This window comes from Pelodiscus sinensis, chromosome 4 (genome assembly GCF_049634645.1).
Source record: "Pelodiscus sinensis isolate JC-2024 chromosome 4, ASM4963464v1, whole genome shotgun sequence".
Lineage (NCBI taxonomy): Eukaryota > Metazoa > Chordata > Testudines > Trionychidae > Pelodiscus > Pelodiscus sinensis.
In genome coordinates, this window is record NC_134714.1 from 106206275 (window position 1) to 106230517 (window position 24243).

Here is a 24243-nt window from a genome sequence, read left to right on the forward strand (position 1 = left end):
ATGGTGGGTACTTTGTGTGAAACATGCACCATGTGACCCAGACCACAACCTAGCCTTCTGCATCACATAAGTCCCACTTACAGGGACACTGACAGGTGGGGAGAACAGAAAGTGGGAAGTTTCCCCAGGGCCTGGTCATTTAAAAGAGCCCAGGGCTCCAGGTCAACACCACTAGTACCACAGCAGAAGCAGTAGCCAGAGCCCCATGTGGCATGGTCTGGGTGGCACTGAGGGTTGGCTTCCCATAACCCTTCCCCCTTCATCCAGCCCAAAGTTAGCTGCCAGCCCTGCTCACTTATGGCCCCAAAACATAGACTTAATAGGTGCTCAGGCCTCAGTAGGGAGTAAATTTCACCCTTTTTTTCTCCTCTCCCTTTTCCTCCCCTCCCCCCAAAGAGTGTGTGCTGTGGCCTGCAGCTGGAAGATGTGAGCTTCTAATCAAGGTTTGAAATCTAGAAGCCTCTGCTCATTGGTTGAGCCTTAATCAGGGGGTGGGGCTTTATACAGCAGTGAATCAGAGACCAGGGACTGCTAACAGGGAGTTTTGAGAGGGAGTTCTCCAGGTAAAGGAGGAAGCCAGTACAGGACCCTTGAGGGAGGTGGCTGTCTGCAGTGTGTGTTTGTGTTTGGGGGTTTCTTGATGTGTGCTGAGCTTGTGTTTGTCTGGGTTTCCCCCCCCCCCTTCTCCACAGAGTGTGCGCTGTGGCCAGCAGCTGGAAGCTGTGAGCTTCTAATCAAGGTTTGAAATCTAGAAGCCTCTGCTCATTGGTTTAGCCTTAGTCAGGGGTGGGAGTTACAGTGGGGGAGGTCTAGATTGGATATTAGGAAAAATTATTTCCCTAGGAGGGTGGTGAAGCACTGGAATGGGTTACCTAGGGAGGTAGTGGAATCCCCGTCCCTAGAGGTTTTTAAGTCTCGGCTTGACAAAGCCCTGGCTGGGTTTCTTCCTCTTGAGCACTTAAGTCTGGGTGGGCAATCATTTTGGAAGGGGGCCATTTCACAAATTTCAGAAGGGGCCGTGGGCCGAGCCAGAAGGGGCAGGGTTGAGAACTCCCCTGCTGGGTATAGTGACCTTTTCTGAACCAACTGCAGCTAGTGAGAACAGTTTAATTTAAATTATGAAAGATTTAGCATTTTAACTGTCATGTTAGTTTATCAAACTTTATTTAAAATGAAGTTAAATATTATGTCCAACACAAAAGGTTTCAATGTTTTCTTTATTTATGGGAGAGGTGAGGTACCCTTTTTGAGTTGTGGTCACAGACTCACAGAAAAATCATTTGGGGACCACACAAGTGAGAAGCAAAAAATCTCCTCCAAAAAACCCTAACACTCACTGATGTGGCCCCAACTGAGACACCTCACTCCTCTGGTGCCCCAGCCTCACAGGATGAAGGGAAGGGGGAGAGTGAGGTTCAGGGTTTCCCATAGACCAGATTTACTTGTCTGGGGCTCTGAAGTTAGTGGATTTTATGGACCTTCTTAGGCTCTGGGGTAGAGACAAAAATGAAGGTACAGTGCATGAGACAGGGCTGCCAGCAAGTAGAATAGGGATGGGGTGCAGGATCTGGAAGGGAGCCGGCTGGAATAGGGTGTCTGGCCAGGGGGAGGGAGCAGGAACAAAGGAGGGTGCAATGTGTGGCCAGGAGAGAGGGTCCAAGAACAAGAGATGGTGTCGGAGCAAGCTGGGAGTGCCAGGTTTTGAGGTGAGGAGGTCTGGGCAGGAAGGGGGACCTTACCTCGCTTCGTGTCCCCTTGCAACAACGACTGCAGCCATGCTATCTAGGCCACCCAGAGGGAGGCCCCAACACTGTGGCAGCCACACAGCCCAGGGCCGGCCCTGAAGGCCAGAGATACTACTGCTGCAGCCACACAACCCGGGGCTGGCCTCAGAGGTACTTCAGCCACCACAGTTGGCCCTGGACCATGTGGCCTGTTGAGGAGCCTCAACCCCAGCTCTGCTTCCTCCCACCACAGCCTAACCTCCCTCCTCCATGGCACGTGTGGCACAGGTTGGGACCCCCCCCATTGGGGGCAGGGCCCAGAACTGCTTCGCGAGCTGGATCAAAACCCTAGGCGGGCTCAATCCAGCCTGCTGAGAGGCTTTTGCCCACCCTGACTTAAGTAATAGCAAACAGAACTCAAAGCCCAGGATTTTTGCTGCTGGATAAGTTTCACAAATGATATTAATAGGCAATACTCAATGTGGGCTAAGGCAGACGTTGTATTTTGGCACATTACCATGTTTAAAATTATGGGGTAAGAATCAAATCAGAACAGAAATAACCAGGGCTCGCTGAACCGCTGCGAGCCCCACTTGCCAGCCACATTGTCCGGTGATCTGCGCATGCGCAGATCGCCGGAACCTGGCTCTTCCAGGTTACAATCTACTCGCCATCGGCGAGTAGATTGTATAATTTGTTGAGCCCTGAAAATAACTATTATCAGATTCAGAGCAAGGTAAAGAAACTCATGCCCCATATTCCAGTATTACCGAACTGAGGTGTTCAAAATGCAAATCAGGCTCACAACTACCACCAGACTTTTAAAATACATTTTGAATTATTTTCATTTGCTTTTGAGTTTGTGCTGACAGCATACACTCAGGACACATTTTTAGACTTTTCTCCACAATCATGAGAGAGAAAAATTTACTTTTTAAATTAAAGCTGAGATTCTAGGAGCTGAGACTTTTTAAAACTCCAAATACAAGACGTATGACAAAGTCACAAGAATTGACAACAATGATATTCTTCTCACAGACTAGCATAATTTTAAACCCATTAAACATGTAGTTTACTGTAAAATTAAATTTAAGTACACTAAGTGAAAATTAAATTTCTCTATTCATTTTCAGGATCAGGAACACAGACTGCATACATGTAATGAATTCAAAGTCTGAGTGACTCTCTGCTGTCTATGTCCAGTCACTCTACTTTATAATTTGATCTGGTCTAATCATAATAGCTTAATAATAGATAATAAATCAGATATTTTCTATTTATGAAGGTGCATGAGAAATGAGGCAAGTGTGCACTAACTAGAAATACAAAAATCAATTGAAATTTAGGCAAGGTTACAAGTAGAGCAGTTCAGCTTTTCATCTTACTGACTACAAATGTCATTTTAATAGCTTGTAACAACAGTGGGGCAAGGACTAAGTCTCCTTCCACATGTTGTATGGCATGGCACATACTGATAGTACAACATTACTAACAAATAATAAAAAATGTGTGTGACAAGCAAGAGGAGGGGTGAGTGGGAGGGAGGAAAGGACAGAACAGAAAATGGAGAGCCAAGAGAGTTTCACATGGCTTAGCTACTCATGAGTTATGATCACACGTGAGTTAATTGGATATATACAGGTCTTCCCAAAGGAGTGCAGATAAAACTTTTATGCCACATGCTCTACATGCTGCAGATCTGCTAGAAAGCCACTTTAGAAGGTTATGGCTAACACATTTTTGAAACCTCTGAAAAACACTGAAAGTGATATTTACACAAATGTGTCGTCATGAATTTAAGGTCGGCTGTCTCTGAACTGACCAGAACTAGTGGAAAGTTCTGTGTCCCACTAAGAAGATGGGACTCCCCCCTTCCTATTGGTATAAAACACTGATGGCTTATGAAATAATTAGACTGAAGGCCTATCACTGGTCATGAAATGGCAAGTGCAATTTTGGGACACACATTTTTTCTTTTCTGAGGAAATGAGCATATTTCCCTGCCCTCCTGCCTTTTCTAAAAGTGGAAAAGGCAGCTGCCTGCATTTTACAGCACAGGGGTCCGGACTGGCAGTAAGGCTGACAGGAAGAACTCTAGATAATAGCTGAGATGCAGCTGTAAGAGAGGTGACTGTAAGAGAGGAGGCCGTAAAGGTTAAGGTAGGTGGAATGGATCATTTAACATTCACCATGCCTCACAGACAAGCAGTCACACAGATGGAGGCAACTCTACCATCTGCAATCAATACATTGATTTCTAAAGCTCTCTCCTAATATTTGCACTCCAGCTCTCTGAATCTCTCGCTCTGCAAAGTTGATCCAAATTTTATGAGAAAACATGAGTTTGAGCAAAGCACTCAAGGTCAATACATTTGTCTGAGCTCTCAATCTACCCAAAATTGCTCCAATAGGATTACAAGGTCTCTGCAGCATATTTCAAGTGTGCATGCTGGGGTGGGATGTTTTCCTCTCTTTGTCCATTGCCACCCCGCACTTAGATGGTTTTAGTAATCCATCAAAACTAAGAAAACCTTAATGGAAACTCTGTCAAACTCTAGAAGGCTACATCTACACTGCAGCACTATTTCAGGGTCCCTCCTGAATCCCAAAAATCGCTATTCTGCATCTTTTGAGCATGCCCGTCATTTTTAAATATAAGGAACGCGCTATTCTCATGTCCCTGTAAACCTAGTTTCACGAGGAGTAAGGGACGTTTTGGAATAGTGGGTTATTTCAAAGTAAGTGCTGTGTAGACCACACCAAATTTTGAAATAAGCTATTTTGAAACTAACTCAAAATAAGCTACGCAGTTTGCATAGCTCAAATTGCATAGTTTATTTTGAGCTATGGGTGCAGTGTAGATTCACCGAAGGGTACATCTAGACTACATGCCTCTGGCGACAGAGGCATGTAGATTAGGCTACCCGACACAGTAAAATGAAGCGGTGATTTAAATAATCGCCGCTTCATTTAAATTTACATGGCTGCCGCGCTGAGCCAACAAACAGCTGATCAGCTGTTTGTCGGCTCAGCGCGATAGTCTGGACGCTCCCCTGCCGACATCAAAGGTATTTGTCGACCACCCAGGTATGCCTCATCCCAGGAAGAGGGATGCATAAAGCATACGCATGTGTAAAACATTAATATTTCAAGAAACTCAATCTCAACCAAACTAACACTTTTCTAGGCAAAGTTCTGGTCTGATCAGTACAATGTGAAACCTTGAAAGCTGCCAGCCTGCCCCCACCTTTCTCACTGTCTCCAATTCCTGCTGCTTGTTCTCATTGGCTATTTGGAGTTCTTTCATCTGCTGCTCCAAAGCCTCTTGCTCAGCTTGCAGTTTCTGACGCAACTCTTTCCTTTTCTGGCGCGCTTCCTTGTGAGGTGGAGGGCTGCCCACCCGCAGCAGGTTCACAGTGGTCTGAATGGCTGTACAGGCGTCCACGTGATTAAAAGGAAAAGTGACAATGAAAGAACTTCAGTTTGGAGAAATACTAGACCCTGGATAGTCTCGGTGAGAAAAAGCTATCCTGTTATCTCACACAATGCTCTCACTCCGTTCCCACACTCTCTTGTTAAGTTAACCAATGACAAGAAAAAAATAAGTGTGCTGTCTTTCTACATTTTGCAATATCGTCTGTATCCCAAAGAGAGGAAATGTCCAGTAGTTCCAATATCCTCACCGATTATTCCATATTCAATGTCAATTTCTAAGGGGCATTGGCAAGATTAAGATGGTATGAATGTAACTTATTGTAAGAGTTAAGACCATAGGAAGTGACAACAAATTTCTCGCCACATCCTTAGGCCATTTTCTCAGTGTTTCTAATCCAGATTGTAACCCCTCTTGTTTCTCAGGTGCATGGTGTCAGATGGCACAATTTCTGGAATTCCCTCACATTTCAGTTCATAGCATTTTATGTGAGCTGCACGTCTTACTGCTAAAAGGGAACTAAATTCTGTCAGCTAGAAAGTGGTTTTGATCTAATTATATTCAGGATTACTGAAGCACAAACTACACAGGACTGCTTTCTTTTCTATTTCCTATTTTGATCCTTTTTTTAACTAGAAGAGTGAAATAATGTACTGTTTTAGGATTGGGTAATAGCTAACCACACACCCCTTGTGCAGCTTTAATTAAGTACATGCTCTAAACAAGGAAGGAAGAAGAATACTACTTAGCGCTTTGAATTTTCAAAGTGCTGAACAGATATTAATTGGCTTTTCTTCACTCTCGTCCAGAGACTGTTAGAGTGGACTCAGACTAAAATCCAGATTGCTGCTGGCACCTGCCACTCGTTGAAATCATTTCTCATGGATCGGATCAAGGCTACACAACAAGGCAGCAGAAGAGCTCCTGGTGCCCAGCCCTATGTTGCGTTCACTAGACAATTTTACCTCAAAAGTAAAAACCAGTTTTAAGGTGTTGAGATGAAGGAGCTCTCCTCAACCCCACCAAAAACAAACAAACCAAACCACTAAAAATGTGGCTGCATCACAGATCAAGTTGGTATGTGAACAGAAAGAAAGAAATGAACAAACAAATAAAAGTAATCGGTTTCATTTTGCGTTAGCATCCTCCACAGCATGCAGCAAATCGGTTACTGAAAGCAAACTGCTGGTATGCAGAATTCCAGATGACTTGTTCCTACAGGATAACATTTATGAAAGGCCTTTAAGACAGATTTTCAAACGTGAGTAGTGATCTTAGGTGCCTCAATGTGACACCTTGAAGAGGCCCAATTTTCAGTGTATTGGTGCTCAGCTCTTTCTGGACATCAGGCCCCTTTGATATGTCTCAATCTGGGAACACCAAGAGGCACCATCCAATCACTAATCACTTTTGAAAGTCTTGTTCTGAAGCACATGCTTAAATGCCATGCAGAAGCAGGACTTTAACTTGCACATCATCACTAAGACTTAAGCCACCTTACCTTGAATCCACTCCTGCTTCTTCTTTTTATCAGAGGCACTAATCTCAAAACTCTTATCTAAACATTTGATAAGAAAAAGACATTTCTTTCCATCTTTGTCAGGCAAGGACTAGAATGGAAAACAAAGTATTAGTGTCCAGCAAACTTAAATACTATACACTTCATGCCACTGATACACCAATCAGTCACATGTACAGGTTATGAAGACATACAACAGTATATTATTTTATTTGCATATTATAGTTTGGGATATAATTGCCGTTTTACATAGAGGTGCAAAACTGCTCTTCATGGAAAACTGAAAATTTTTTGCTGCCCTTCACTCACTCATTTGTGCATATACCAACTGTTTCATTAAATGATCTTTGTGAAAATAAAACCTGGGCACATAGCCCAACAGAATGACCTATTGATGTACAAGGCGGGAGGGGGGGCGGGTAGGAAGGAAGAGAACAAATCCCGCCATCTCTGAAGACACACTCGGAGTTCATCACAAAATACATTTTTTAAAATACTCCAGTCATCTGACGAAGTGGGTCTTTGCCCACGAAAGCTTATGCTCCTACACTTCAGTTAGTCTATAAGGTGCCACAGGACTCCTCGTCGCCTTTACCAGACTGTTTGTTGTTTAAGTTTAAAAAAAAAAATCGTAATTAGAGAGAGTTGAATTTATTTTTACCTCTACACAGCAGTTTTCATCCAACACGATGTCTCCTTTTTTGTCTTTTAAATCTTCACTCACATAGTATGAAATACTACTTGGTTTTAGGACAAACCAACGTTCTGTCCAATTTTTCCTCCTGTGACCTTTTTTTAACATATATCCCTGAAAAAAGGAATGACCCATTGACATGGGTGATAAATGACGCTGCCACTTGGGGAGACAAGCCTTCCAGCCTGTGACTCCACTCATACCCCCTCCACTGCTCCACTCCAGGTCCCTCCATCTCCCCCACTCTCCCTCTTCTCTTCTCTCTCAGCTCACCCCCTTCCAGCTAAAACCTTGAACCCAAATGTAGCAAATGGCATTTGATAAAACACTCTTACCTTTTTTTTCCTAAAAAAAAAATTGAGCATGTTTTCCATTGTATGCCTGATTGGCATACAATGGAAGACTGGACATGTAGTAGGTACCTAATTAAAAGCAGTACATTTAGGAATTAAAAGTATCAGTGATAGGTTTTTTCATATATCCTGAAGTTTGAGAGAGATTAATTTGCAAACATGTTGTAGTAATGGCAAGTCAGCTGTCCATCTGAATACAACATTCAATGTTACGGAATACATGATGCAGCTCTTCTGTTTCATATTTTCTTATTTTAAATGTACTCAAGCATTTAGAAAGTAATCATTCCAGATTACTACATATTTAACACACTGAAACAAAACTTCATGATACCTTTTACATTTTTGTTACTCTAAGGTGCTGCAAACTGTTTAAGTTTTTTTTCAGTAACAGACTAACACGGCTACCCCTCTGAGACTTTTGAAACAAAGGTATTATTTTAAATTAGTCAGAACAGGTTAGTATGTTCATAACAAAGTCCATTCCTTTTAGAAAAAGGGAACCCTCATTTATTTTGTGTGATCTCTAAAACAAAAGACATGTTTATGAAATTTCACCATATGTTTATGTGCAAAAAATATGTTTCCAAAGATTTTAGTCATACCAAAGGATTTTATATATAGTAGATTGCTGCATAGCTAGTCTACAGAAACAAAGCCACTCCACACTGGACAGGGAAAAATGGAAGGAAATAGTGAGGGAGGCATTGGACACCAACGGGTGTTGAGCCCATGGTTGTTGATGATGATGATGGATGGGATTTTATATCTTATAAAGTACTGATTTTGGTGGAAGGTTCTCTTAAGACTAGTTCGTCAAACAGGTGGACAAATGAGTTTCCCTTTATTTACTTTGATCTAGAAGAAAAGGGGTGTTCTTTCTTTAAGGGTCCTCTTCAACAGGGGGTGAAGAGAGAAAGATTACAGCAGCAAGAACAGACAGAAAGGACAGGGAGACTTGGCAAGCAAGTTTTTATACTGTAGTAATTAAAACTAAAATGTGTATTTTAGAGAAGGGCAGTCTTTGGAAAAATTTAATTAAGAAACTCTACATCTGAAGACCCAAGCATTTAAGGCTAAAGCAGAATACTCCGATTGTGCATCTAAATACCTATGCAAGGATTTTTTTTTTTAACCAGTCTGATCTTAGAATTTTCGGCAACAAACTAATGAAAAATTTAAATCAACTTTTAAACTAAGATCCTATAGACTTATTACAGTAATGCACAACTGCTTTTGCAAATTCAGAAACAGACCATATATACCTCTGGGTTGGCACATGTCTGTTAAATGGCTTCATTACCACTCAATGGTTCTTTCACAGGATCAAAGTTATGATATTAAGTTTAGAAGGCACTTCACTTTAAAGTTACAAAATGCCCTTCCATGGAAGAGTGACCAGGTTGTAACAGCCTGTTGTGGGAGCCTATAGGAACTGTCAGAATAGGGATATAAAGGGGGACAGTTGAGCACAAAGACCAAGAGAAAGTATTGCCCCTTGCCTCTTATAACCACTACCCATGCCCAGTGCACTGTGCACCCTTGGTAGCACTGTTCTGCTTTTTGTTTGTGGGCTCTGAAGTTATGATCCAAGACTGACAATGTACACTAGGCCCTAAATGCTGATTCTTACACGTTTCCACTCCTTGTAATTCGCGATTCCATCAGCTGTTGCTTAGTTCATGAAAGTAATTTGTGATTCCTTTTTCCGGATTTGCAAATAACTGAAATAATACTGCACTCTCTGGAGCCTGATAATATTTTACCACCACCCTTTTTATCATCATTATTAGCACTAGCATATTAATCTGCTGGATGTGTTCTCCATAATGTTTCATGACAGAGAAATGTTGTGAAACGCCAATAGCGAAAGATTACCCAAGTGGTAGATGTAGAGCCTTGAACTAGATAGATATTTTAGCTATATACACACACACCCTACTGTCTGTGTAACTCTGGAAATAAGAAAACTTCCACCTTCTGGAAGCGGTTCTTCCTCTCTCCAAAAATACCTTACACTGCCTTAATCAGCTAACTGTACCCACACCCAAAAGCTGAAGCCTTTTATGATCCCAAAAACAGTGTTCTACAAACTTTAATTAGTAAGACTGAGAAAGTGAAAATAAAAGTAGTGTTTCTGCCTAGTCAAAACTATATTTTAGAGAGACTGTCTGTGTGATCAAGAACTCCTCCTAAACGGTAAGAGCTAGGACCAGCAAATTTGGCGTAGAGCTGCTTCCTCTTACCTCTTAAAGCAACATAAGGATTTAGTTACTTCTCACTTTCTTCGGACAACTGAGAGAAGCTTCCAGATCGCAGGCCCTGGTTCTCATGGGGGACTTTAATCACCCTGACATCTGTTGGGAGACCAATACAGCAGTACATAGACAATCCAGGAAGTTTTTGGAGAATGTATCAAGAAGTTATCCCCAATAAGTGCTGAAGAATCTCACTGGGGCCATGCGCAGCTTGACCTGCAGCTCAAAAACAGGGAGGAACTAGTAGGGAAAGTAGAGGTGGGTGACAACCTCGGAAGCAGTGATCGTGAGATGGTAGATTTCAGGATCCTGACCAAAGGAAGAAAGGAGAGTAGCAAAATACACATCCTGAACTTCAGAAAAGCAGACTGACTCCCCCAGAGAACTCAGGGGCAGGACTCCCTGGGATGCTAACATGAAGGGGAAAGGAGTCCAGGAGAGCTGGCAGTATTTTAAAGAAGCCTTATTAAAGGCAGAGGAAGAAATCATCCCGATGCGCATCAAGAAAAGCAAATATGGTAGGCGAACAGATTGGCTGACCAGGGACATCCATGGTGAGCTTAAACACAAAAAGGAAACTTACAAGAAGTAGAAACTTGGACTGATGACTAGGGAGGAGTATAAATATATTGCTCGAGAATGCAGGGGTGTTATCATGAAGGCAAAAGTGAAATTAGAATTGCAGCTAGTAAAGGATGTGAAGGATAACAAGAAAGGTTTCTACAGGCACGTTAGCAATAAGAGGGTGATCAGAGAGGGTGTGGGGCCCTTACTAGATGAGGGAAGAAACAGATGATGTGGGAAAAGCTGACGTACTCAATGTTTTCCTTGTCTCTGTCTTTATGGACAAGGTCAGCTCTCAGACAATTGCACAAGGCAACACAGTATGGGAAGGAGGTGGACAGCCTCTGGTGGGGAAAGAACAAGTTAGGAACTATTTAGAAAAGCTAAACGTACACAAATCCATGGGCCCAGATTTAATGCATCTGAGGGTACTGAGGGAATTGGCAAATGTCATTGCAGAGCCTTTGGCCATTATCTTTGAAAACTCATGGAGATTGAGAGAGATACTGGATGACTGGAAAAAGGCAAATGTAGTGCCCATCTTTAAAAAAGGGAAGAAGGACGATCCAGGGAACTACAGACCACTCAGCCTTACATCAGTCCCCAGAAATATCATGGAGAGGATACTCAAGGAATCCATTCTGAAGCACTTGGAAGAGGGGAAAGTGATCAGGAATAGTCAACATGGATTTATGAAGGGCAAGTCGTTCCTGACCAATCTGATTAGCTTCTATGATGAGGTAACTGGCTCTGTGGATATGGGAAAGTCAGTGGATGTGATATACCTTGACTTCAGCAAAGCTTTTGATACAGTCTCCCACAATATTCTTGCCAGCAAGTTAAGGGAATATGTATTGGATAAATGGACTGTAAGATGGATAGAAAGCTAGCTAGACTATCCGGCCCAATGGGTAGTGATCAACGGCTCGATGTCAGGTTGGCGGTCAGTTTCCAACAGTGCGCCCCAAAGATCTGTTTTAGGTCCAGTTTTGTTTAACATCTTTAATAATGACCTGGTTGAGGGGATGGATTGCACCCTCAGCAAATTTGCAGATGACACTAAGCTAGGCGGAGAGGTAGATACACTGGAGGGCAAGGATAGGGTCCAGAGTGACCTGGACAGATTAGAGCATTGTACCAAAAGAAATCTGATGAAGTTCAACAAGGACAAGTGTAGAGTTCTGCACTTGGAACGGAAGAATCCCAGGCATTGTTATAGGCTGGGGACTGAATGGCTAAGTAGCAGATCTGCAGAAAAGGACCTGGGGATTACAGTGAATGAGAAGCTGGATATGACTCAACAATGTGTCCTTGTAGCCAAGAAGGCTAATGGCATATTAGGGTGCATTAGAAGGATCATTGCCAGCAGATCCAGAGAAGAGATTATGCCCTTTACTCAGCTCTAGTTAGGCCACATCTGGAGTATTGTGTCCAGTTCTGCCCCCCTCCCCCCCCTCCACTACAGAAAGGATGTGGATGCATTAGAGAGGGTCCAGAGTAGGGTGACCAAAATGATTAGGGGGCTGGAGCACATGACCTATGAGGAGAGGCTGAGGGATTTGGGTTTGTTTAGTCTGCAGAAGAGAAGAGTGAGGGGGGTTTGATAGCAGCCTTCATCTTCCTGAAGGGACATTCAAAAGAGGATGGAGAAAGGCTGTTCACAGTAGTGACAGATGGCAGAACAAGGAGCAATGGTCTCAAGTTACAGTGGGGGAGGTCTAGGTTGGATATTAGGAAAAACTATTTCCCTAGGAAGATGGTGAAGCACTGGAATGAGTTACCTAGAGAGGGGTGGAATCTCTATCCCTAGAAGTGTTTAAGTCTCAGCTTGACAAAGCCCTGGCTGGGCTGATTTAGTTGGGATTGGACCTGCCTCGGGCAGAGGGCTGGACTTGATGATCTTCTGAGGTCTCTTTCTGCTCTATGATTCTATGAAATCAAACAGAAAAGTGACTGAGGCACCAAATCAAGTACAGTCCTCAAAACTAACATAGCTCAGTAAATGAAAGAAACAGAAGCAGAAGGGAAAGGAAGCCACAGCCCCTGCTGTGTCACTCCGGTAAGAGGGAGCCAGATGGCAGGCGGCACTCAGCTCCAGGAGGAAACGGTGCACACTCTCAGATTGGCTCCCAGGGCTCTGCTACAGGCTGCTGAAGTAAGCAGAGAGCAGTCAGGCATATGAAAGGGGCTGGCCAGGGGCATGCCCCACCTCATCCAGAACAGCCCCAGCCCTGAGCCTCCCTTCCTACAGGTTCCCTTAGTGAGGGTGGGAGAGCTGAAGTCCCCCCCCCCGTCCTGATTCATATGGGGACACTGTTGGCTGTTCCCTTTCATTACTGTAAGGGAGTGAGGGGAAAGTGTAGTTTGCAGCATTCCTCACACTGGCTGGGGCAGACAAGCTGTGCACTTTGCTCTCACTCCCTGACAGGCACAGGAAGGGGAACAGTGAGAAGCTTCAGTCTCTCTCTCTCTCTCTCTCTCCCTCCCTCCCCCTCCCACACCCCTTTCAAACCCCCAGCCACATCAATCCCTCTTAGCCACAGGAATCAGGATTGTGAGTAGAAGGGGTTCCTATCTGCACCCCCCAGTCCTCTGCCCTGAGCCCCTCCTAACCCAACTCCTGCATCCCTCACTCCCACAGCCCACTGCACTGAACCCCTCCTCACTCCCCAAACTGGACACCTGCATCCCACACACACCCAGCCCCCTACCCTGAGTCTTGGAGGTTAGGTCCATCAATGGCTATTACTCAGGATGGGCAGGGATGTTGTCCCTAGTCTGTTTGTCAGAGGCTGGAAATGGATGATGGGATGGATCAATCATGATTACCTGTTGTGTTCCCTCCCTCTGGGGCATGTGGCATTGGCCACTGTCGGCAGACAGGATACTGGGCTAGATGGACCTTTGGTCTGACCCAGTGTGGCCATTCTAATGTTCTCCTGACATGATTCTTACATCCTGCACAGCCCCGCCTCCTGCCCTGAGCCCTGCCACACTTTGACGCTCCCCAACTCCCTGCCTTGATCTGCCCCACACTCCACCGCACACTTAAATTTCTTACAGATATGATTGTATCACAATGCCCCCATCCTCCTGTCCTAAGAGCTCCCACAAGAAGAGCTGTGATACAACAGTACCTGTAAGAAATTTAAGTTTCTTTCATCCCTGGATTGAACCAAGAGGAGCTAGAATAATAGGATGAACCTGGAATAGGATTTCTTCTCAATAAACCTTACAGAAAAGAGATAAAATGGAAAAATTTGGAGTGGTGCATTGTTTTGGCACTGCTAAATCAATACTTAAAGTTTGAAAACTAGAAGCAAATATTACTGACACCAAATAAGCTCGTATTATTAAAACATAGTGAATGAGAAAAGTATATAGGAATGAACAAAAAATTTATACAATGTTAAAATTTTTCCATTTAATTTTTTTTTAAATGGAAATTCCAATCTCCTTTTTAAAAATCCAAAATAAAAATAATGCTGTATTTTTCAAAAATACAATCATTCAAATAAACTATGTACATTTTTCCTTGTATTTGTTTTTTTAAAAAAACCTTAATCAAGTTAAGGACCCAAACAACCCCAGAAAAATCTGCTAATATACTATCTTTGAGGGGCACAGAGCAAAATGTGGACCTCACTGAAGTAAATAGCCATTTTCTTATTGATTTCAGTGGGTCCAGGATTTCCTTACATGTAATCAATCCACTTTACATTTAAAAAGAAAAAACCCCAAAAAACTCTCCCCCCCCCCCAAGGGCTTGTTTCCATGTACTAAATGTAACTACAGTTGCCTCTCAGGAAAACAGGTGTAAATTTAACCCAATCTAGCTGACCATACACTACTAGCTGGTGCTGTAATGTGCTTTGATCTACTGTAATTTGTAGATCAAAGCACATTATGACACTTTTAGTACCAAGTAGCATGGTCAGTTAGTAGGCAGGCTAGATTTGCACAGCAGTTTATTGTGCACTAATATCTGTATAAGACATGTATAATACCCAATCTTCATTATCATCAAGAAGATTTTAAACTCCTCTCTCCTTCCTTTTTCAATCCACATACACAGCAGGAGGACTTCAGGCAGAATAAGAGTATCTCATTTGATAAACTTCTAAATGATTTCTCCTCAATTAAACTGGAAGTGGAACTATTTGTGGAATCTTAGACCTAATTATTGATATTTACTACACGCCTAACTTCTTTGCCTTCCCTAAATAAATGGCAGTAAGGAAGTACTATTTGTGATGTAACTTTGGAATTTTTAACATATATTTTCCCTTTCTAGATAACTAGTTTTACATCCTTTGTCTCTCAGTGAGGAGGAGAAGTAGCCGGGGACGTGGAGGTTGTTCAGTGTTTCAACTGTGTCCAGTTTATGTGGAAAATAAATGTAATTAACAGAATGCAGAGAAATACCACATTTCTGTTTGCTGTGAAGCAGACTGAGGTCAGGATCACTTCCCTTTTCTTTTCTGTGGGGGAAGGAGTCTGAAAGTACCCGATCCAAAATAAAGTTTGTATTTCACACAGAGGAAATATCAGTGTCATAAAGATGTAACTACAGTTATTCTAACTCCATGTCTTCAAGTTAGACATGGTGACTTCAACAGACTGGCCTTGGGATCCTCAGAACCTACATCTCACTCCACACAGAAAGGACTCACCACAGTCGGCTTTCACCAAACCCTTATTTTGGGCAATTGCAAATATATCCAAGTATAGCATGAGTGAAGATCAGTAGCCATCCCCTAAGCTTTAATATGCATAATTAACATACCAGGTACACTTACACTACCAAACATTTATTTTTAACAAATACGGCCATTAGCACATTGGAAAGACCAGTTCAAGCTCCTATTACCCAAGAACACCATACATGTGAGAGAGTTACACAGCCACATAGTACATTATTCCCAGGTTATGGGGAGAATTCCCCTTTCAATTTTCTATTAGTCCTCCTACAACCCTATTTACTGCTGCACAAGGGATGACAATTTGGCTCCAAGCAAAATAATGAGCCCGATCATCTCAATTAGCTGTTAGCATTGAAATCTACTGATGAAAACATAACTGTTGTATTAACTGCTTCATTCACAATAATTTAACAGAAGCACCCACCTGCTGTGTTCTACCCAGTGTGGTTAGAGCTAGTCAAAAGAATGATGCACCCTTTTTCCTGTAGATGTTGAAAGATGTAAATGACAATGTTCTATCAGATATTTGAATTTACTGGCTAGTCAATTTAAAAAAAAACCTAGTTATTTGGGGTATTAAATCTTCTCCCACTTCCCTTGCTAAATTTCTGTAATCTCACTTACCCAGCTCTTATGTGCTTTGGATGTTTTGTCCTGTTACCATCTTGCCAAGAAGGAGCCATTCAACAGAAGGGTGGCAAGGGGCTCTTCCTACTCTCCTTCACAGTCCTGGCTGAGGTCTGTGCTCTGCCCTGCCAGGACTGCAGTCTCCCTGCACCCAGGGCCAGTAGGGTTTGGGTGTCACCTGTCCCACAGCCAGGCAGGGAGCCCTCTGCCACTTGGCTGTAATGGCCCCACTCGTATACACACCAGCCAGAAGTGTGCGGGCAGGACCTGTTCAGCAGCAGGATGGCTTCCCCCCTCACCAGGGGAGGCTGCATACTGAATGTGGTGGGTCTAGCTCTTACCATTTAGGAGGCTTTTTTAAACAAATGGACAAACTCATATATATATATATATATATGAGACTGGCTTCTCTGCAGGGGGAGAAGGAGGGAGCCGCATAGGCCACCTGCTGGTTTCTCCCCGGGACTGGCCTGGAATGAAGTGGGGGGGAGGGGGGTTCGCAGGCCACCTGCCAGCTTCTCACTGAGGATGGGTGGGGATAGGGGAGCTCGCAAGCTGCCTGACGGCTTCTCACTGTGGGTGGCCTGGAGTGCCGCTCCCCAGGACAGTCCAGGGAGGTGGGGCTGGCAGCTGCTCTCCAGGACAGGCTGAGATGCTGGAGGCCATGCTGCCCAGAGCTGAGGTATTCGCTGTCTGTCCATGGCCATTCGTGAGTATAACTGTCCCTGCTCTCTCACCCATCCCTTTCTGTTTGATGAGAAACAATCGCATTTCCCTCACATCCCATTGTCCTGGCACAACCAAAGCATGACCTTGATTTAAAGTTATGATGAGAGGATGCTGCACATCAAATCTGATAGTCCTCGCTCTTAGGAGTTCTTGAACAAACAGACTCAGATAGACAGATGGGGACACACAAACTCTCTAACATACATAGTAGCTATTCTTTTAAAAATAAACCACATTCAAACTCTTAACAGAAATCAACTCTGGAGTACTAGGAGATCCCTCAAGCTTGTTCACTGCCATCAGCCAAAGATACTGCTGTTTATGGCAGCAGAATTCATTTGCAAATAATCTCATTATTCAATAACTCATCAACCTACTATTTTCAAACTTCATTCCATGCAATTCTTACCTGTTTCAGCACATCTAATATGAGCTCATTAAAGACCTCATTAATTGCCATTGATATAGTCTGTCGGTCCATCCCTTTGTTAAACTGTCCACTTCCAATAAGCTCAATCAGTTCCCATGCGGAAAGACCTTTTTGACTAGCCCCAAAGTTGATCCTGTAATGTTCAAACTGTTCTTGTTGTGAGCCTGCTCCCATTGCTTCAGTGAGTTTTTTAAGCAAGTATTCAATCTGTAAAGAAAGAGAAACAAAAATTACATTAAATTCTTTGTTAAAAATACTCATATACTTAAAAGCTCTAGACCAAAATTTTCCAATTTGAGAGCCTAGGTTAGTCTCTTAAATATCCATGTAGGTACCTAAAATAAACAGCTTCTTTTTCAAAGATTCTAAGCTCCCACAGTTCTTATTTGCTTCAGTAGGGTTTGTGTCTGCTCATCACCCCAGAAAATCTGAGCACTCACTTTTAGAAGCTTAAATATGTATTTAGACTTCTAAGTTCAGACATTCAAATTGAGATTTCTGCCCACGCGCTATATACATGGAAATTATACTTTAATGGCATCAAGATTATGCAGAATTTAACGTGAGAAAGGGGAAAGCTTCAAAAGCAATACAATTGTATAAAAGTAAACCAATAAAACATACAAGGAAGAGCAGAGGAAATAGCTTGGATAAGGGAATACATTAGCAATGGTCACAGGTGACACCTCCCAAAATCTGTATTATGATACCAGGAGGGATACAAAAGAAATGAAAGGATGAAAATGTATTCGTTCCTAAAACAAATTCTCATTTTCCTAATACGTTTCATATCATGTGTCAAACAACTGTAACAACACTTCTACTGAGATTAGATGAGATCTAAACCTTGATAACATTTATTTAAAATTGAATTCATTCAGTGTTTTGAGCATATGTATAACAAAGCCCTACAAATCTTTAACCAATACCAGTTTGTGAGTTCCTCCTTCCACAAGCACACCTATACAATAAAAATGGCCACCCTCAGTTTCCTATGTGTGAAGATTCATAACACTTTGATGTACTGTAATTAGACTTTAAGGATGGGTTGGTCTAGTCCTGATAGGGTTGCCAGATGGTTTCAATAAAAATACCGGACGCACTTGACATTACATCACAATCTACATTACATCTTATTTGGAAAATACCAGACATTTATATCTTCTCAGTTTGTTTCCCAAACAGAAAGCTCAAATGTTGGACTGTCCGGTTCAAAACCGGACACCTGGCAACCCTAAGTCCTGAAGACAAGCCAGGTTTGTCCAAGACATCAGAGAAAGGCATAAAGGGAACAGGGCTTACTGTGTTTTTCTCTCAGCTTCATGGCAAGGCTACTGCATATGCCCTAATTGCCTGAGGCAAAGACAACAGAAAAAAGCAAAGCATTTCCCTGACAGCCAACTTAAGACTGACAAAAGGGAGCAAGGTCATAATGGTACACCATGGCCTACCAGCCTCTAACAAGAAGTTCCTATGGAGACAAGAGGCAAATCAGCCTCTAAAATAGCTGGTCCGTGTTTCTGGTAACTATGGGCACGTCTACACTACACAGATAGACACTGCCATGGTCAATCTTCCGGGGTTCAATTTAGCAGGTGTTGTATAGACCCGCTAGACTTAACTCAAAGAGTGCCCCCGTTGGCACTGGTACTCCTTCTCCTTGTGAGGGCTAAGGGAAGCCGACAGGAATGTTTTCTCCCATCGACCTCCCGCTGTGTGGACAGAGATTTAAGATAAGTAGGGTTGCCACGTAACTTTCACAAAAAATACCAAATATGGCAGCAAAAAAATTGGTTGAGCAAAGAAAAAAAAGGGGGGGGAAAGAGAGAAGAACCAAAGTTGTTGAGCCAAAAAAAGAAAACCCACTACACAAAAGAGAGTCCGCGCACCTTTAAATCCCCACGCTCCGCCCACCAGATGCAGCAGGGGAGCAATATCCCAAGCGGCCTTCCATCCGAGAAAAACAGAAAATACCGGACATTTTACATGTTCAGTAGTTTCTGGGGGGGGGGGGGGGGGGTTTGTGTGTGTGTGTGTTTTTTTTTTTTTTTTTTTTTTTAAATCGGACACCTGGCAACTCCAGCTAATATGACAAGGTCACACCACAGGGATGCTACAGAGTAGGGAAAAGACAGTCCCCAAAAGGTAAAAGGCCTGCTATTTAGGGACAGAGGGTTGTAGGGTAATTAAGAGAAGTTGGCAGGGAGCTGGCTTAGGCAGATTAGGATCAGCTAGCAGCAGGTCAGGCCTGCTGGAGGCCTTTAAAAGCCTCCCTAGTTACAAGTCGGGGGAGACAGTGAGAGGACATAAGGAGAGAGAGAGGAGAGAAGGAGAGACAGAAAGAGAAAGACTGCAAGAGTCTGAGTCAAAGCTGTAGCAGTTATAGAGCTAGAAACAGCGGAGGAGGGAGTCCCAGCAGGAGCGGCTGGGCTCCCTACCCCCAAAAAACCACTGCAAGCCCCAACCCTGGCAAAGGGGGAAAGCTACCAGCCAAAACACTGGCCAGGGAAAGAGGAACCATTGCCATACTACATAATTTACATAGCTGGAGTTGTGTATCTTATTTGACCTTCCCTTGCAGTGTAGACGTGCCCCATAAAACCTGGGGTATGGATCCCGCCTCTTGCCTCCATCCTATGCCAGATACTAAGTCATGCAAGAGCTCTTAATAGTGGTTCCTCTGAATCACTGAATTTCTGTGTGTGCAGGGTACATGATGGTCACAAGCTATAAGAACAGCTTGGGGTTGACACCATCAAACTAAAGTCTTACAAGGTAACTTTCAGATTCCCTTTTCTGCACATATGCAATTAGTATTTTTTAGGCCTTCTTGCCCTGGTAGACAGTCCTGCGGAACCATTGTGGAAAGTAGGCCAATTGTAGGTGCTTTAAAAAGTGTACCTATGTGACTTAGTACGTCCCATGTTCAAAAGTGACAGGGTCCTCAGTAGCTCAAAGTCTCCATGAAAGCCAATGGGACCTAGGCTTCTGAGACATTTGGTCACTTCTGAAAATCTCCCTTCTCCATGTCACTGATGCTGCGCAACCTCCCTTGCCCTAGTAACATGCTTCTGAGAAATCAGGAAACAGGACATTTCTTGCATGGCTGACAGAAAATTCAATGTGGGACAAATAAGGATTCACCACAAGACTGCCTAACCTTGCAGCATGAGTATTGATCCACTTTTTGATTAGTGTATATAAGGAATAGAATTGGTAGCCTCGAGTGATCTGCACAGTCTCTCCTCAGAGGTTTGGGAGAAGAGGGGTGATTGTGTGCTCTCTCATACATTCATCCTACAAGGACTACCAAGCCTCAGTACATATGTTAATGCTCGGGCCAACATGGCTTCTCCAGCTTGATCTTGATATAAGCAAGTACCCCCCTTCACCAAAGTCTGTGGCAAAGAAATATGAAACGTGCAAATCTGTGACAGACTATAACATGTCTGACAAAGCAGTGAATGATTGAACTGGAACTGAAGGGGGATTTTTATGGCTATTTCTGGAAGACTGAGATTAGTTAATAAATAGTCTTCCTTTCAGTTATACTGTAGGAGAATTAATACTACAGGAAAAATGAGGAAGTAAACTATAACCTCTTTGCTGTCCCAAAAAGAAAACAAACACATAAGGAAACATATCCAATGTATGATTCTTCATATGCTACATTCCTGTAGTGCTTGCTTTTTGTAAGGACTTACTGTCCTCTTAGAGATTATTATAGGCAAAGATATATTTTACCTTTGCAGGGAAGGTCAAGTATTTTTTACCTCTTTCCCTACACATAACTGGATATTGAATTTAGTTGGAATGTTTTCATCCTTCATAAATGGCATTAACAGCCAACATTTTAGGCAAGAAAATGTTTAAGTAGATGCCATTTCAAGAAGTGTTATTCCAATTTTATAAACACTGGGTGGCACAATTATTACTGAGACTACTTCTATCGGTCTCAGTGCAATGACCGTATGGCTCAAATGCTAAGTGTAGAGGCCTAGTTCTGCCAACGTTTACTACCAGCCATAGTGCTTATTACTATGAGTAGTCCTGCTGATTTCAGAACAACTACTCACAGTAATAAGCAGTACAGCTCATTACTGTGGTAGGCTTCTACAGGAATAGATCCTTAGACTAGGCATTTCAGAGAGCATGGCTCTGAATTACTCACTTTAAGATCATTCAGGTAAAAGCAATCAGAGATAACCATCTGAACTCTTAGCACTTGGTAAAGTAATTTATAGTGATAGAAATGTAGCCGTGTTAGTCTGGGGTAGTTGAAGCAAAATGCAGGACAATGTAGCACTTTAAAGACTAACAAGATGGTTTATTAGATGATGAGCTTTCGTGGGCCAGACCCACTTCCTCAGATCAAATAGTGGAAGAAAGTAGTCACAACCATATATACCAAAGGATACAATTAAAAAAAATGAACAAATATGAAAAGGACAAATCACATTGCAGAACAGAAGGGGGATGCGGGGGGGTGGGAAGGGGGAGGAAGGAAGGTAAGTGTCTGTGAATTGCTGATATTAAAGGTAGGGAGAGTGGGATGTTTGTGAGTTAATGGTATTACAGATGATAATTGGGGAAACTGTCTTGGTAATGTTAAAATTCGACACTTACCAACAAGGACTTAACAAGTCTTTGAACTTTCTCACCCATTACCAAGACAGTTTCCCCAGTTATCACCTGTAATACCATTAACTCACAAACATCCCACTCTCCCTACCTTTAATATCAGCAATTCACAGACACTTACCTTCCTTCCTCCCCCTTCCCACCCCCCCGCATCCCCCTTCTGTTCTGCAATGTGATTTGTCCTTTTCATATTTGTTCATTTTTTTTAATTGTATCCTTTGGTATATATGGTTGTGACTACTTTCTTCCACTATTTGATCTGAGGAAGTGGGTCTGGCCCACGAAAGCTCATCATCTAATAAACCATCTTGTTAGTCTTTAAAGTGCTACATTGTCCTGCATTTTGCTTAAAGTAATTTATGACTCCCTTAAAATTAACAGATTCAGAGGGGAAGCCATGATAGTCTGTAACTTAAAAAAAAAAGCAATGAGCAATCTTGTAGCATCTTACAGACTAACATTAGATAGATTCATGAGCTTTTGTGGGCATAACACACTTCAGATGAATGGAACAAAAATCTCCACTCATCTGAAGAAGTGGGTTGTGCTCATGGAAGCTTGTGATAAAATATATAAGTCTCTATAAGGTGCTATAGGACTACTTGTTTTTGTTCTTAAAATTCATGTTGAATAAATAGTTAAAATGTGTTTTTGTGAATAATTTATGTAAATAAATTTTATTTCCACTTTTCAAACTCTTATTATACTAAAATAACTTACATGCAGCCAGGGCTTTCCAGCAGCAGATTATATAAATCCTCAGCTTTCAGTAAGATTCAGGAAGCAGCTTACTTCCCATTTGCAGGCAAGTTTCACCAATAATAACAAAGAATGCCACTTCAATGTGCATGAACTGCAGTGTTAGGTGCCCCAGTTGAGACACAAATTTCCAAAAGACCTCGCCCTTAATAAACTAAAATAAACACTGGCTTTTAAAGACAGGCTATCCCGTCTTACTAAAAGGTAAAAGTAATCCTCTCATTTCATTAAATATTATATCCATCAGCTCAATTCCTCTGAACAGAGCTTGCTAGGATTCTCTTTGCAGGATGGGAAATTAAAATTACCAGAGCAGAATATTATCTTTTGGCGAGCAATATTCTCCACTAAATGTGAATCATAGTATCCACTTGACTGCATTTGTGATGTTTCATCTTGGCCTACCAAAGTACAAGATACTAAAAGATGGAAGAATTCTAATCTGCATTTAACTTTGGACTTTTTATTTAAAGAAAAGGTGAGAAGCACCCTCAAATCCCTTTTGCTAATTATCTCACAAGATTGGGATTGGGCTCATAGAATCCTAGAACTGGAAGGGACCTTGAGAGGTCATTGACTCCAGTCCCCCTGCTCTTATGGCTGGACCAAGCACAATCTAGACCATCCCTGACAGGTGTCTGTCTAACTTGATCTTAAATATCTCCAGTGATGGAGATTCCATACCCCCCTAGGCAATTTATTCCAGTGTTTAACCTCCCTGACAGGCAGGAAGTTTTTCCTAATGTCCAATCTAAACCTCCCTTGCTGCAATTTAAACCCATTGCTTCTTGTCCTATCCTCAGAGGCCAAGGAAAACAATATTCTCCCTCCTCCTTATAAAACCTGTTTAGATAGCATTTTTCAAGTATCAGGTCCCCTCGCAGTCTCTTTTCTAAACTAAACAAGCCCAGTTCTTTCAGTCTTCCCTCATAGGTCACGTTCTCTAGACCTTTAATCATTTTTGTTGCTCTCCTCTGCACTTTCTCCAATTTCTCCACATCTTTCTTGAAATGTGGTGACCAGAACTGGACACAATACTCCAGTTGAGGCCTAATCAGCAGAGAGTAGAGCAGAAGAATGACTTCTCGTACCTTGCTCACAACACTCCTGTTAATGCATCCCAGAATCATGTTTGCTTTTTTTGCAACAGTGTCACACTGTTGACTCATATTTAGCTTGTGGTCCTCTATGACCCCTAGATCTCTTTCAGCAGTAAAACAGTGAAACCGATTGTTCCTTCCTAAGTGGAGTACTTTGCATTTGTCCTTATTAAACTTCATCCTGTTTATGTCAGACCATTTGTCCAGTTTGTCCAGATCATTTTGAATTTTGACCTTATCCTCCAAAGCACCTGAAACCCCTCCAGCTTGGTATCATCTGCAAATTTAATAATCATACTCCCTATGCCATCATCTAAATAACTGACAAAGATATAGAACAGAACCAGCCCCAAAACACATCGCTGTAGAACCCCACTTGTTATGCCTTTCCAGCATAATTGTGAACCATAACTACTCTTTGAGAACTGTTATCCAGCCAGTTACGCACCCACCTTATAGTAGCCCCAGCTAGGTTGTATTCCCCTTGTTTATTGATAAGAAGGTCATAGAGGGACTAGAAATCATAGTTGACCAGACCACGTAAGCAACCGGTCATCTGAAGAAGTAGGCTGTGCCCACGAAAGCTCGTGATACCATCTACATGTTTTGTTAGTCTATAAAGTGCCACCAGACCATTTGTTGTTTTTTTCTGTAACAGACTAACTTGGCTAACCCCTTAAACTCATGTAATCAAGTTACATAAAAATTA

General features: G+C 42.5%; 1 protein-coding gene across 2 annotated transcripts in view; it reads right to left on the reverse strand.

The window, feature by feature from the left end:
- The window catches only part of SWAP70 (switching B cell complex subunit SWAP70), an 84802-nt gene that overhangs the window by 19439 nt on the left and 41120 nt on the right, over window positions 1-24243 (reverse strand). For both annotated transcript variants that reach the window (XM_075927949.1, XM_075927950.1), the window contains 4 exons: window positions 17014-17241; window positions 7338-7484; window positions 6659-6767; window positions 4972-5153 (listed from right to left, as the gene is read on the reverse strand). In XM_075927949.1, coding sequence (XP_075784064.1) covers window positions 4972-5153; window positions 6659-6767; window positions 7338-7484; window positions 17014-17241 — 666 coding nt within the window. The remainder of the gene's footprint in view (window positions 1-4971; window positions 5154-6658; window positions 6768-7337; window positions 7485-17013; window positions 17242-24243) is intronic.